General features: G+C 52.9%; 1 protein-coding gene across 2 annotated transcripts; it reads right to left on the reverse strand.

Annotated features, from left to right (window-relative positions):
* Window positions 1–509: 509 nt before the first annotated feature.
* On the reverse strand, window positions 510–13,174 carry MCAT (malonyl-CoA-acyl carrier protein transacylase). Of its 2 annotated transcripts, XM_024240186.3 has the most exons (4): window positions 12,663–13,174; window positions 10,893–10,980; window positions 6,796–7,013; window positions 510–3,215 (listed from the first exon to the last, which is right to left on the reverse strand). In XM_024240186.3, the coding sequence occupies exons 1-4, from the start codon at window positions 13,080–13,082 to the stop codon at window positions 2,772–2,774; spliced, it is 1,170 nt and encodes a 389-aa protein (XP_024095954.1). In that variant the 5' UTR covers window positions 13,083–13,174; the 3' UTR covers window positions 510–2,771. The 2 variants fall into 2 exon arrangements, with proteins under 2 accessions (XP_024095954.1, XP_054399728.1); XM_054543753.2 differs by lacking the exon at window positions 6,796–7,013 and having other exon boundaries at window positions 12,663–13,131.
* Window positions 13,175–13,406: the final 232 nt, after the last annotated feature.

The following is a 13,406-nucleotide window of genomic DNA, read 5'->3' on the forward strand; positions in this document are numbered from 1 at the left end:
CCCAAACCCCCTCATCCCCAGAGCTGGGAGATGCAGCTGTTCATACCTCCCAGGCTGGCTGGGCAGACCCTGCATCCTGCTCACTCCTCCCTCCGTCCTGGCCTCCAAACCAAAGACGACCCCCAATAGGCCTTCCTGCCTCCTTATGTCTTCTCTCCCCAAGGTCTGGCCCTTTGCAGCCTTTTTTTTTTTTTTTTTTTTTTTAATTAAGAGACTGGGCTTTCCCGTGTTGCCCAGGTCAGCCACCAACTCCTGGGCTCAAGCAATCCTCCCACCTCAGCCTCCCAAATGGCTGGGTCTGCAGGCACACACCACTGCACACAGCCCTTCGCAGCTTTGAGGCCTGACTTCACACCCTGTTTGTTTTGTTTTTGAGATGGAGTCGGTCTGGCTGGAGTGCACTGGTGTGATCTCGGCTCACTGCAACCTCTGCCTCGTGGGTTCAAGCGATTCTCCTGACTCAGCCTCCTGAGTAGCTGAGACTACAGGCATGCACCATCATGCCCAGCTAATTTTTGTATTTTTATTTTGAGATGGGAGTTTTGTGATGGTTGCCCAGGTTAGAGTCCAGTGGCTTGATCTTGGCTCACTGCAACCTCCACCTCCTGGTTCAAGTGATTCTCCTGGCTCAGCCTCCTGAGTAGCTGGGATTACAGGCATGTGCCGCCAAGCCTGGCTAATTTTGTATTTTTAGTAGAGATGGGTTTCGCCATGTTGGCGAGCCTGGTCTTGGGACTCCTGGCCTCAGGTGATCCACCCACCTCGGCCTCCCAAAGTGCTGGGGTTGCAGGCCTGAGCCGCCATGCCTGGCCAGTTTTTGTATTTTTAGTAGAGATGGAGTTTCACCATGTTGGCCAGGCTGGTCTTGAACTCCTGACTTCAGGTGATCCACCCGCCTCAGCCTCCCAAAGTGCTTCGATTGCATGTGTGAGCCACCGTGCTTGGCTGGAGACCGCTCTTGTTGGCCAGAGGGGGGTCGGCTTGTGAGTGAAATGGAAAGGCAGCAGGCCAGGCCAGGATGTGCTCAGGAAAGACAGGCTGAGCCCTGATCTGGACAGAATGTTGTTCCATGGAGAACAGACTTTTTTTTCGCTCTGTCTCGCTCTGTCACCCAGGCTGGAGTGCAGTGGTGCGATCTTAAGCTCAGTGCAACCTCCGCCTCCCAGGTTCAAGCGATTCTCCTGCCTCAGCCTCTCAAGTAGCTGGAATTACAGGTGCACACTGCCACGCCCAGCTAATTTCTCTTACCCCTTCATGGGCTTGGATCTTGCCCCAGGCCATGAGGACAAGGGCAGTGCACAGACAGCAAGTGGTAAGGCCTGCTGTCCCTTACTGCTGTCCTCCTGGAGAGGCAGACCCCTCCCTTATTTGAGATTTTGTTCCTCAGAGCTGAACGGCCATCCTTCCTGCAGCGCTGCCAGAGAACCTGGATGTGGAGAGCCTGGGTCTCTTGAGGCTGCCATTGCTTGAAGCTTTCAGAGAAGGAGCTTCAAACATGCTCAGTACTTAAAATAATCAACTTCTCTGTGCAATACAGATTTAAGACATAGCTCTTCCCAAAGAACTGTCGCGCTCCCAGGGACGCGCACGCAGGCTGCAGTGGGAATCACATTGCGTCGGCTTTTGTGTTTTCAGCCAGGGCTTCCAGACGTGCAGGGTGTCTGGGGTCACAATGCCTGGAAGTGCTGCTGGTATGTAATGGCCCGGCACCAGGGCAGCTGCCCAAGAGTGGGACAGTCCCATATAAGGAAGGAGGGTTCTGCCCAAAGGCCAGCCAGGCCCTGCTGAGAAACACCAGAGAACTAAAAATGAGAAAATGAGAAACTCTATCCAGGACTTGACGTGTCTACACAATGGTAACATTTTCAGGCAATCAGAGTTCATTCCCAATAATATTTTCCCACTATCTCTGAATAATGAACAACCACCCAAGCAGCTTGGAATGTCTCATACTTAATATTGACGCAGGAGCTGCTCTGAGGATGGGGCATGGAGCCAGGGGTCAGCTCCGAGGCAGGTATGCGCTGTGCTCCCTCTGGCGCCCTGCAGACCCGCAGTCCCAGTGGGTGACCAGGGTGTTCCTCCATGGTTCCACCCCTAGGACCAGGGCCTCAGCCGCCCTCCCTTCCTGGCACTCCCCACACCCTGCACCTCACTCAAGGACCCTTCTACCAGAACAGAGCGCACTCACTCTCTAGCACACAGCAGGCAATACATATCTCTTGGGTATGACAACAAATGCGGGACTCTGTCTCCCAGCTGTCAAGTGGGGGGGTGAACAAAACTGCCAAGGCCAACTGGGTTCTAAAACCTTTCAGATTTGTAACAAAGGAGCCCAGGGGGGCAGGCTGGGGGTGGTGGAGGGGCTCCCCTGGCACTGACTGAACTTGAGGCCACACCAGCATGTTCCCAGCACTCACAGAGCAGGGCAGGCTGCAGCAGCCAGTCCTCCCCTTCCCGCTGAGACGGCACACCCACCTATGGTGCAGGGCTGGCAGAGGCGGGGCCGGGCTTCCAGCTTCGCCACACACCAGCCCTGTGGCATCATTCTTCCCAACATCCAAACGTTTTTCCAAGGGGGGGAAATGGACTGGGTCATGTAAAGAAATACTCATTTTTAGGGCTTTTTATGTGGCCTTCAAAGCACATTGCAAACAAATCCCTTTCACTCCTCAGAGGAGGAGCCATTAGGAAGGGAGGGTGTGGCAGGCACAGCCTACAGCCTCTCCTCAGGAGGACAGAGGGGGTCATCCCATTTGAGGCCCCTGCAGTCATCTCGGGGGCTCCTCAGGGTCCAGGTCCACATGTTCGAGGGTCTGCAGCACATCCACGGCGCTGTAGGACTTCCAGGCCTGCATGTTACAGCTCTTCAGGATGGCTCCCAGCTGCCTGCCAGGGCCTACTTCGAAAGTTTGGGGGAACCCCCTGCCCTTTTTCCTTTCGTATATGGCATGCATCGTCTGCTCCCACTTCACCGGGGAGACCAGCTGCTGGGCCAGCAGCTTCTGGATGTGCCCAGGATGCATGTATCTATGCCCGTGGACGTTGGAGTAGACAGAAACCAGAGGCTTCTTAATGTCGATTGCCTTTAAAACTTGCGTCAGGGGCTCCACGGCCGGCTCCATGAGGCGGGTGTGGAATGCACCACTAACCGGCAACATCCTGGTGCGTCTGAAATGAAACTTAGAGGAATTCTTCTGGAGAAACCGTAGAGCCTGGGGAAGGAAGGAGGTTTCAGCCGAGCAATGTCCCAGAAATCCGCCTTTAGGGATCTGACCATTCACATGGCCACACTGGGAGGGTGACCACAAAGACCCACAGCTGTTAGACGTGGACATGTGACCTGTCTGTCCCAGCACCATCCCCAGGCAATTCACTTAACATCCTGGAATCTCTTCTGTCCCAGCCCTCAAATAAGCACAGTTCCATCTACTTCACAACGCTGCGGGGAAGAGCAAACCCTACAAGGCATGCAAGAGTGTCTGGTAGAGGAAAAAGCACTATCTAAGAAGTGTTAGTTCTCAATGAGAATTCCTTTTTTTTTTTTTGAGACGGTGTCTCGCTCTGTGGCCCAGGCTGGAGTGCAGTGGCGCAATCCCGGCTCACTGCAAGCTCCGCCTCCCGGGTTCACACCATTCTCCTGCCTCAGCCTCCCGAGTAGCTGGGACTATAGGCGCCCACCAACACGCCCGGGTAATTTTTTGTATTAGCCGATCTTCTGACCTCGTGATCCGCCCGCCTCGGCCTCCCAAAGTGCTGGGATTACAGGCATGAGCCACCATGCCCGGATCTCAATGAGAATTCTATCACTCCTTTCATAATTTTTGACCAGTCTGTTTGCTTTTTATTCCGTAATCTTCAAAATAAAAATTCAGAACTAAAATTCAAGCCCCATTTCACAATGCAGGGTCTAGGATATTGTCACCTTCATCTGGGGTTTCTCTGGAGAAGGAAAGAGCTCTCTTCTTGATGCCAAAAACCTCCCCTGAAGGCATCTGAGCTCAGAAGGGGCCTCGGACGAGACAATAGCTCCAAACCCTTGCAACAGTTAGCAAGCAAAATAACTTGCAAAGGTCTTTATTATTTTTTGAGATGAAGTCTTGTTCTGTCACCCAGGCTGGAGTGCAACTGTGCGATCTTGGCTCACTGCAACCTCCACCTCGCAGGTTCAAGCAATACTCCTGCCTCAGCCTCCTGAGTAGCTGGGACTATAAGCATGTACCACCATGCCTGGCTAATTTTTAGTAGAGACGGGGTTTCACCATGTTGGCCAGGCTGGTCTTGAACTCCTGGCCTCAAGTCATCCACCCGCTTTAGTCTGTCAGTGTTCCCTAGAGACTGTTCCCGTAGCCTGAGTCCTGGGCTGAAAACACTCAGCAGAACCCAGCCTGGCGAGCACAGACCAGGAGTGGGACCCGTGCTTGTGTGCTGTGACCACTCAGGTGTGGGCTACTTGTCACTGCAGCAAAATCTGGCCTGTACTGACTCACCCATGCTTCTCCTCCACCATCACCCTCCATGCGGCTCCATCCCACTGAGGCTGGACCGCAGGAACCAGGAGCCTCTTTGGTCTGGGCCTTCCAGACTCTGTAGCCCAAGCCCCTCCCTCCACACCTAGATTGTCTGAGTGACTGGCAGGTATGGGGATGGCTACTCAGTAGCACTTCCTGGAGCATCTGTGGTCTCAAAGTGCTTTCCGTGTAACGTCTCTGGACTCTGGCTCAACAGCTGAGCCCTCTCAAGTCCCAGGCTAGGGCCACAGGGCTCAAGGTCACCATCGCAGGGGCCAGCAGTCTCCTCTGCAATGGCCAGTCCTTGGCCCAGGCACTGGGCGAGCAGGGCCCAGGAGCCTTTTCACATCAGTTGTTGCAAAGGGGCTTCCCCACTGAGGGGGTACCCCTGCCCTCACCTGAGCTCTTTGCTGTGGCACTACCAAGAATACCAAAGGGAAGCTGGGCACAGTGGCTCACGCCTATAATCCCAGCACTTTGGGAGGCCGAGGTGGGCAGATCACCTGAGGTCAGGGGTTCAAGACCAGCCTGACCAACATGGTGAAACCCTGTCTCTACTAAAAATACAAAAAATTAGCTAGGCGTGGTGGTATACACCTGTAGTCCCAGCTACTTGGGAGGCTGAGGCAGGAGAATCATTTGAACCCAGGAGGTGGAGGCTGCAGTGAGCCGAGATCGTGCCACTGCACTCCAGCCTGGATGACAGAGTAAGACATTGTCTCAAAGAAAAAAAAAAGTACCAAAAGGACAAACCTAGGAGTTGTCACCTAGACTCGGTGCACCTGTCTGGGAGCCTGTTGGGGAGACTCCTGCCCTGACTGGGAGGTCCTTCCTGAGCCACTTCTGGACTTCCTTCCAAGGCTGCTAAAGGGAATGCATAACTAGCTCCAAGACTGACCCGGGGCCACCATACCTGACCTGCCCACCATCTCAGAACAGTCACAAGAGGCTCCTGCCAGCTCTCACTACTTCAGAGGAGGCAGTTGAGGACGCCTGGCATACGGTGAGCCCTCAGAGGGGAAGGGGAGCCAAGCACGGTCAAGTGGAGGAAATAGACTCCAGAGTGAGACAGACTCAGGTTCCCATTGTGCCTCTACCATCCCCAAGCACGCGCCTCTCTCTGCCTCAGCATCCTCGTGTGGAAAATGTGATTAAGAATCCCTTCCTTTAGCTGGGTGTGGTGGCCTGTGTCTTAGTCCCAGCTACTTGGGAGGCTGAGGTGGGGGGATCACTTGAGCCCAGTAGTTCAAGACCAGCTTGGGCAACATGGTGAAACCCCGTCTCTACAAAAAATACAAAAGTTAGGCTGGTGTGGTTGCCCGTGTCTGTAATCCAAGCCACTCAGGAGGCTAAGGTGGGAGAAACACTTGAGCCCAGGAGGTCCAGGCTGAAGTGAGCCGTGATGGTGCCACCGTACTCCAGCCTAGGCAACACAGTGAGACCCTGTCTCAAAAAAAAAAAAAAAGAATCCCTTCCTTCCATATAGCACAGGATGGGCTGTGAGGGACATGAAGTAAGACAGAAATGCCTGGCCCGGGCAGCAGCCCCTCACACGGGCTGCAATCTGCACTCACACAGCATTCCCCGAGCCAGGCACTCAGCACCCACTGCTCTTTCCATAGGGGCCTCCTGCCGCTCTGCTCAGGATGCCCCCTGCTGGCGAACACAAGCCCATCCTCCAGCTGCTGCCTCCTGGGTTGCTCTTAGGCCCATGAGTAGTCAGCCAGACCCTCACTGCACCCCTCGGCCTGGAATCATCCATTCACGGGGCTCTTCCTTTGACGGCAGGAACCCTGGCTAATCAGTCTGTGCGTCCCCAGTGCTTGATAAATGTTTGGGGAAGTAGCAAATGGAAGGAAAGACGGTGGAAAGGAAATGAACTCCAGTGTAAAAACAGACACCTAAAAAAGGCAGGGCAGGCAGAGCAATCTAGCAGAAAACAGATCTCTTTTCTCTAAGGAAGCAACCAGATCAGAGGCTCCTCAGAAGCCCAGAATGTACTACGGGAAGGCCCTGGAGATCACCTGGCTCTGCCCCTTTACTTTAGACGTGGGCTGGCTGGTTGGTTCCAGACCCCATTCTACACATGGTGGAGCAGGGCAGCATTCTTGCTCCTGCCTGCTTTGCAGCACTCGGTCTACCTCACTGCCCTGGCCCCAAAATACTTCCTAAAGACCGGGCTGGACAGAGCACCCGCCACACTGCTGGGCCTCACGGGTGTGGAGCAGTTCCAACCCTCCGTACTGGACTGGGGTCTATGAAGGCAGCTCCCATCAACACCCACCTCTTGGTGTCCTGAAATCACCCTGCAATCTGGAAAGAGGTAGTTGGACACTTCACATACGGGGTTCTCCATGCCTAAAGACTTGCAGTGTTCCCGGGCTTCCAAACAGGCAAAGTTGAACTTGGACTGAGGCTGGCCGAGGACAGACAGCATCCCACTGGGGACAGCTTCTGAAGCTTCCTGCATGGCCTCAGCTCGGATTTTCACGGCATACAAACCTGCCCAGAGAGAAGCGCATTTGGAAAAATGAGGGCACAGAATGAAGGAGAAAAGGCCAGGCCTGAGAAACAAAGCCCAGGCTCCACTCTGCACTAGAGACAGGGGCACTGGCGTCTGCTGCCGGCCCGCAGGGCCACAGTTCCACACACCTCCATCGACTACACAAGCGCTCACCACCAAAAGTACGCTGCTGTGCTTGGCACTATACAAACTAACCCAAGGAGCTTCCTGCTATAAAGCTGGTTTGGAGTAGGATAGTGGTGCTCAACAGGCCGGGGGCAGTGTCCGGAGACATCTTCTGGTTGTTCCGACTAGGGCAGAGTGCCCCTGACATCTAGTGGGTAGAGGCCAGGGATGCTGCTCAACATGCTGCACTGCACAATTCAGCCCCTTTTGCCCCCCACAAAACAAATGACCTGGCCCAATAGCGCCACTATTTTTTTTTTTTTAAATAATGCCACTATTGAGAAACCCTGGTAAAAGGTAAAGAGGAACAGGGTGGAAGCCACATTGCCTTAGCCAAGTCACAACCTCCTTGAGGTTCAAATTTTTAGTTAGTAAAATGAGGATAATAATATCTAATCTGCCTGGGCTGTTGTGAAAGCTGCGAATTATTATTAGTTAGTTTATTAAGAGAGATCAGGCCAGGCACGGTGGCTCATGCCTGTAATCCCAGCACTTTGGGAGGCTGAGGCAGGAGGACTGCTTGAGCCCAAGGAGTTCGAGACCAGCCTTAGCAACATAGGGAGACCCTGTCCCTACAAAAAATAAAATAAAAATTAGCCAGGCATGGTGGTGCATGCCTGTAGTCCCAGATGCTTGGGAGGCTGAGACGGGAGGATCACTTGTGCCCGGCAGGTTGAGGCTGCAGCTGTAGTAAGCTATGACTGCTCCACTGCACACCAGCCTGGTGACAGAGCAAGACCATGTCTCAAAACAAGAACAACAAAAAAGAACCACCAGAGACATGGGCTGCTGTACTACATGAATTTCAGTAACATAATTGTCATCAGTCAAGTGTTACTGTCCCCACTTAGAGCTGGAGAACCTGACACAGCCAAGGCAGATGAATGAAACCTATGACTCCTGATTCAGTGCGGCTCAAGAGCATGGAGAGAGGGCAGGCTGTGCCTAGGCAGGCAGTGCCAATGATAATAAGAGTGGCCTGAGGGCTGGTCGCTGTGGCTCGCACCTGTAGTTCCAGCATTTTGGGAGGCCAAGGCAGGCAGATCACTTGAGCTCAGGAGTTCGAGACCAGATTGGACAACATGGTAAAACCCTGTCGCTACCCAAAATACAAAAATTAGCCGGGTGTGGCAGTGTGTGCCTGTGGTCCCAGCTACTTGGGAGGCTGAGGTGGGAGGATTGCTGGAGCCCAGGAAGTTGAGGCTACAGTGAGCTGTGTTCATGCCACTGTATTCCAGCCTGGGTGACAGAGCGAGACCCTGCCTCAAAAAACCCTACAAAGCCACACATAAGAATGGCCTGAAACTACCAGACGCCCAACACCCTGGTCCTGCTTCCTGGGCAGAGAGAAGAGATGACCAGACCAAGAAGAGATTAAGGGACCTGCACAGTGTTTCGCAGGTCAACAGAGAGGTCTAAGGAGCAAATCCTGACATGTCTTCATTCACTTAGCACTTCTAAGTACTGGACTTTTAGCTCCCTTACACAAGAACAGTAGGACAAATACATAAAGAGCCTGTGACATCAGGTACTTGGGAGGCTAAGGCAGGAGGACTGCTTGAGATCAGGAGTTAGAGGCTGCAGTGAGCTGTGGTTGCATCACTGCACTCAAGCCTGGAAGACAGAGGAAAACTGTCTCTTAAAAACCAAATGAACAAGAGCCTGTGACAAGAAGTAGAAGAAAACATACAAGAAAAGGGAGGAGAGCACGTAGACGCCTCCCACAGAGACACTCAGAACTATGTAAAATGTCAAGGGAAAAAAGTAGGCCAGGCACAGTGGCTCACGCCTGTAAGTAATCCCAGCACTGTAGGAGGCTGAAGCTGGAGGATCACTTGAGTCAGGAGTTCCAGACCAGCCCTGGCAACACAGCAAGACCCCATCTCTACAAAAAATTCTAAAATTAGCTGGGCATGATGGTGTGAGCCTGTAGTCCCAGTTAGTCTAGAGACTGAAGCGGGAGGATCACCTGAGGCCAAGAGGCTGAGGCTGCAGTGAGCTACAACTACACCACTGCACTGCAGCTGGGGTGACAGAGCAAGATACTGTCTCAAAAAAAAAAAAGAAGAAAAAACACAAAATTGTAAATACATTATAATTCTGCACTTTTTTTTCTTTTTTGACACAGAGTCTCATTCTCTAACCCAAGCTGGAGTGCAGTGGCACAATCTCGGCTCACTGAAACCTCTGCCTCCCGGTTCAAGTGATTCTTGTGCCTCAGCCTCCCAAGTAGCCAAGATTACAGGTGCATACCACCACACCCAGATAATTTTTGAAGTTTTAGTAGAGATGGGGTTTCACCACATTGGTCAGGCTGGTCTCAAACTCCTGCCTTAGGTGATCCACCCACCTTGGCCTCCCAAAGTGCTGGGCTGGGATTACAGGCGTGAGCCACCGCACCAAGCCTAATTCTGCACATTATGTACACATAAAATGATACATGTAATAAAATTGTTTCATAAAATGTGAAATTATGAAACTTTCGTTAATAATGCTATAACGCTTAAAAAAAAGCACTGCAGTGAAATTCACATAAAATATAATTAACCACTTTAATGTGTATAATTCAGTGGTATTTGGGGGTATTCATAATGTTGTACAACCACCAACTCTCTCTAGTTTCAAACACTCCATGTCCACTATGTAGGCACTCTCCATTTCTCCCTCTCCAGTCCCAATAACCTCTCGTGTTTCTATACTGGATTCTTCTTTGTTTGTTTTAGACAAGGTCTTGCTCTGTCACCCATGCCGCAGTGCAGTGGCACAATCATGGCTCACTGCAGCCTCAGACTCAGGGGCTCAAGTGATCTTCTTCCCTCAGCCTCCTGAGTAGCTGGAATTACACGTGCATGCCACCAAGCCCAGCTAATTTTGTGTGTGTGTGTGTGTGTGTGTGTGTGTGTGTGTGTGACAGGGTGTCACTCTGCCACCCAGGCTGGAATGCAGTGGCACAATCACAGCTCACTGCAGCTTTGACCTCCTGGGTTCAGGTAATCCTCCCACCTCATCCTCCCAAGTACTCAAGCTGGGAGTACAGGTGCACACCACCATGCCTGGCTAATTTTTGTATTTTCGGTAGAGATGGGGTTTTCACCATGTTGCTAAAACTCCTGGGCTCAAACATCTATCTGCCTCTGCCTCCCAAAGTGCTGGCATTACAGGTATGAACCACTGCACCCAACGTAATTTTTGTTTTTTGTTGGGGGCAGAGATGAGGGTCTCACTATGTGGCCCAAGATGGTCTGGAACTCCTGGCCTCAAGTGATCCTCCTGCCTTGGCCTCCCAAAGCACTGGGATGACAGACATGAGCCATGGTTCCTGGCCAGCAAAAATCTTAAGAAGTAAAACTGATATGGCTCCAGATCCAATATTTACTCTTTAATTCAACGAACATCTACTGAACACGTACTCTTGTGCGGCAGGTGCTGCAGGTATGAGTGCACAGGATAGTGGGTGAGACAGTTCAGCAAGCAGATTTCATGAGATTACAAAAATAAGGGAAATCCCTAATGAATCCTTCAGCCTTGAAAAGGAATCACAGCAAAGCCCTGTCCTCATGCGCCAATGTCACCCCTGTCCACATGCTCCCTTCCCATCATCTGAGTGGGTCCAGTATCATTTTTGGCAGTGTCCCTTACCCCTAATGAGCCCAAGACCAGAGCCTTGCATAAAACCAAACTCCTTCCTGTACCTTCAGCAAATTCCATGGCTCCAGCAAACACTAGGGCTGCAAACTCTCCCACACTGAATCCAGCAGCAGCAACACAGTTCTCAATCACCTGTGGGGACAGATGCAGAACGTGAGCCCTCATTCTCCTGGGGAGCCCAGTTCCAGGGCTCTGTACCTGAGAGCTGGCAGGGTGTTCAGCATCTCAGTGAGCCAAGTTCTACGAACTTGGTGCACCAGCTGGAAGAGGACACACAAAAGTGACCTTGACAATCATTGAGTCCTGCCCCTTTATTTAGGAGGAGCTTTCCTGGTTAGTTACAGTCCAATCAACTCTGTCCATGGTCACACTGATGCCAACCCAGGGCTCTGGATTCCCTTGCCGTGGCCCTGCAGCAGGCTCTCAGGCCATATCGTTGAGCACAAGTTAAGAGCATGACTTTTTTTTTTTTTTTGAGGCAGAGTTTTGCTCTTGTTGCCCAGGCTGGAGTGCAATGGCATGATCTCAGCTCACTGCAACCCCCGCCTCCCGGGTTCAAGCAATTCTCCTGCCTCAGCCTCTCGAGTAGCTGGGATTACAGGTGTCCACCACCACACTCGGCTAATTTTTGTATTTTTAGAACAAACGGGGTTTCACCATGTTGGCCAGGCTGGTTTTGAATTCCTGACCTCGTGATCCACCCATCTCGGCCTCCTGAAGTGCTGGATTATAGGCGTGAGCCACCTCGCCCGGCCAAGCGCATTTTTATCTCATCTGTGAAATGAGGGAAGAACAGGACCTACCCCAAAGGACGGCTGAGAGAATTATGTGAATATAATGTCTATACAGCGCTTAGCACAGACCCAGCCTAGGGTAAGCAGTGAATGAATATTATGATGACGATTCAACAGGACCACTTAACTAATTCTTTTAATATCCCTGAGTCTGCATTCCTCAACCATCAAATAACAGTATTAACCTCACAAGGTGGTGTGAAGGTGAAATAGGGTAAAGGATCTCAAGTGCTAGCTTAACATTTACCGTCTTATTAAATATTAATAGCAATCAATCCACCACCTTCAAGTGAAGTGACATTCTCAATTCATCTCAATGTTCCTTCATTTAGGCCGGTGCAGTGGCTCATACCCGTAATCCTAGCACTTTGGGAGGCCGAGGTGGGTGAACCTGGGAGGATTTAAGTAAAGAATAAAAAAATTAGCCAGGCGTGGTGGTGTGCACCTGTAATCCCAGCTACTGGGGAGGCTGAGGCAGGAGAACTGCTTGAACCTGGGAGACAGAGGTTGCAGTGAGCCAAGATCACGCCATTGCACTCCAGCCTGGGTGACAGAGCAAGACTGTCTCAAAAAACAAAACAAAACAGGCCAGGCATGGTGGCTCATGCCTGTAATCCCAGCACTTTGGGAGGCCGAGGCGGGCAGATCACGAGGTCAGGAGATTGAGACAGTCCTGGCTAACACGGTGAAACCCCGTCTCTACTAAAAATACAAAAAATTAGCTGGGCATGGTGGCGGGCGCCTGCAGTCCCAGCTACTTGGGAGGCTGAGGCAGGAGAATGGCATGAACTCGGGAGGCGGAGCCGAGATCGCGCCACTGCACTCTAGCCTGGGCGACAGAGCGAGACTCAGTCTCAAAAACAAAACAAAACAAAGCAAAACAAAAAAAACTCGATCGAATGAGTGAGACATGGGAGCCCCCCAGAATGGCAGGCGGAAGCCTCTGGCAGGGCCAGCCTGGTGATAAGAGCTCAGGCAGAGCCCACCTTCCCCCTCCTGTCACGGGGCCTCGGGCCTCACCGAGGGCTGCAGGTGATGTAGTTTCTCGACAGCGGCCAGCGATGCCACGAAGATCGCGGGCTGGCAGTGCACGGTGCGGTCCAGGGTCTCCTGCGGCCCATGCAGGCTCAGCTCCAGTAGGTCATAGCCCAGCACGCGGCGGGCGGCGGCGTAGAGTTCGCGGACGCGCGGGTAGTTGAGCAGACCGCGGCCCATGCCCACCACCTGGCTGCCCTGGCCCGGGAAGAGCAGCACGGAGCACTGGCCCGGCATTCCCCGCTCCGTCGCCGCCCAGGGCTCCTCCTCCGCCCCGGTCGCATCTCGCAGCAGCTCCGCTACACCCTGGGCGCCCGGCGGAGGCACCGGGAAGGTCGAGGCGCCGCGGCAGTAGCTGGCGCCCAAGCCCCGGGCCCACGCTACCCGCGCGACCCGGACGCTCATGGTCGGACACCTGCCCGCGCGCGTTACCGTGGCGACCGAGGCCCGACTGCGGCGGCGCGGCGCAGCGTGGTCCCTGACGCATTTCCTGCCGGGGCTCCCGGGGTACCGGAAGCTGGAGGAAAGGTTCCGCAGACGCTGGTTCCGCCCCGGCTCTGAGGCCCTTCGGGCTGCGCTCTGCGGGCCTGGAGGGACCCATTCGTTTACTTAAATATCCATAGCCGTCGAACGGAACACGATGCCACACCACAATGGGTCCTCAACAGATATTTATGGAATAATTAACGCAACGCAATGTAATATTTACGCTTTCTACCTGGCACATGA

The sequence above is a fragment of the Pongo abelii genome, chromosome 23 (assembly GCF_028885655.2).
Source record: "Pongo abelii isolate AG06213 chromosome 23, NHGRI_mPonAbe1-v2.0_pri, whole genome shotgun sequence".
NCBI classification, from domain to species: Eukaryota; Metazoa; Chordata; class Mammalia; order Primates; family Hominidae; genus Pongo; species Pongo abelii.

What these genes read in the sequence shown, in the direction of transcription:
- MCAT (XM_024240186.3), bottom strand. Translation starts at nt 13,082, where the DNA reads ATGAGCGTCCGGGTCGCGCGGGTAGCGTGGGCCCGGGGCTTGGGCGCC. An exon ending in TACATCACCTGCAGCCCTCG is followed by an intron (nt 10,981 to 12,662) that starts GTGAGGCCCGAG and finishes CTGTCCCCACAG; the next exon opens with GTGATTGAGAACTGTGTTGC. An exon ending in AGCCATGGAATTTGCTGAAG is followed by an intron (nt 7,014 to 10,892) that starts GTACAGGAAGGA and finishes CTCTCTGGGCAG; the next exon opens with GTTTGTATGCCGTGAAAATC.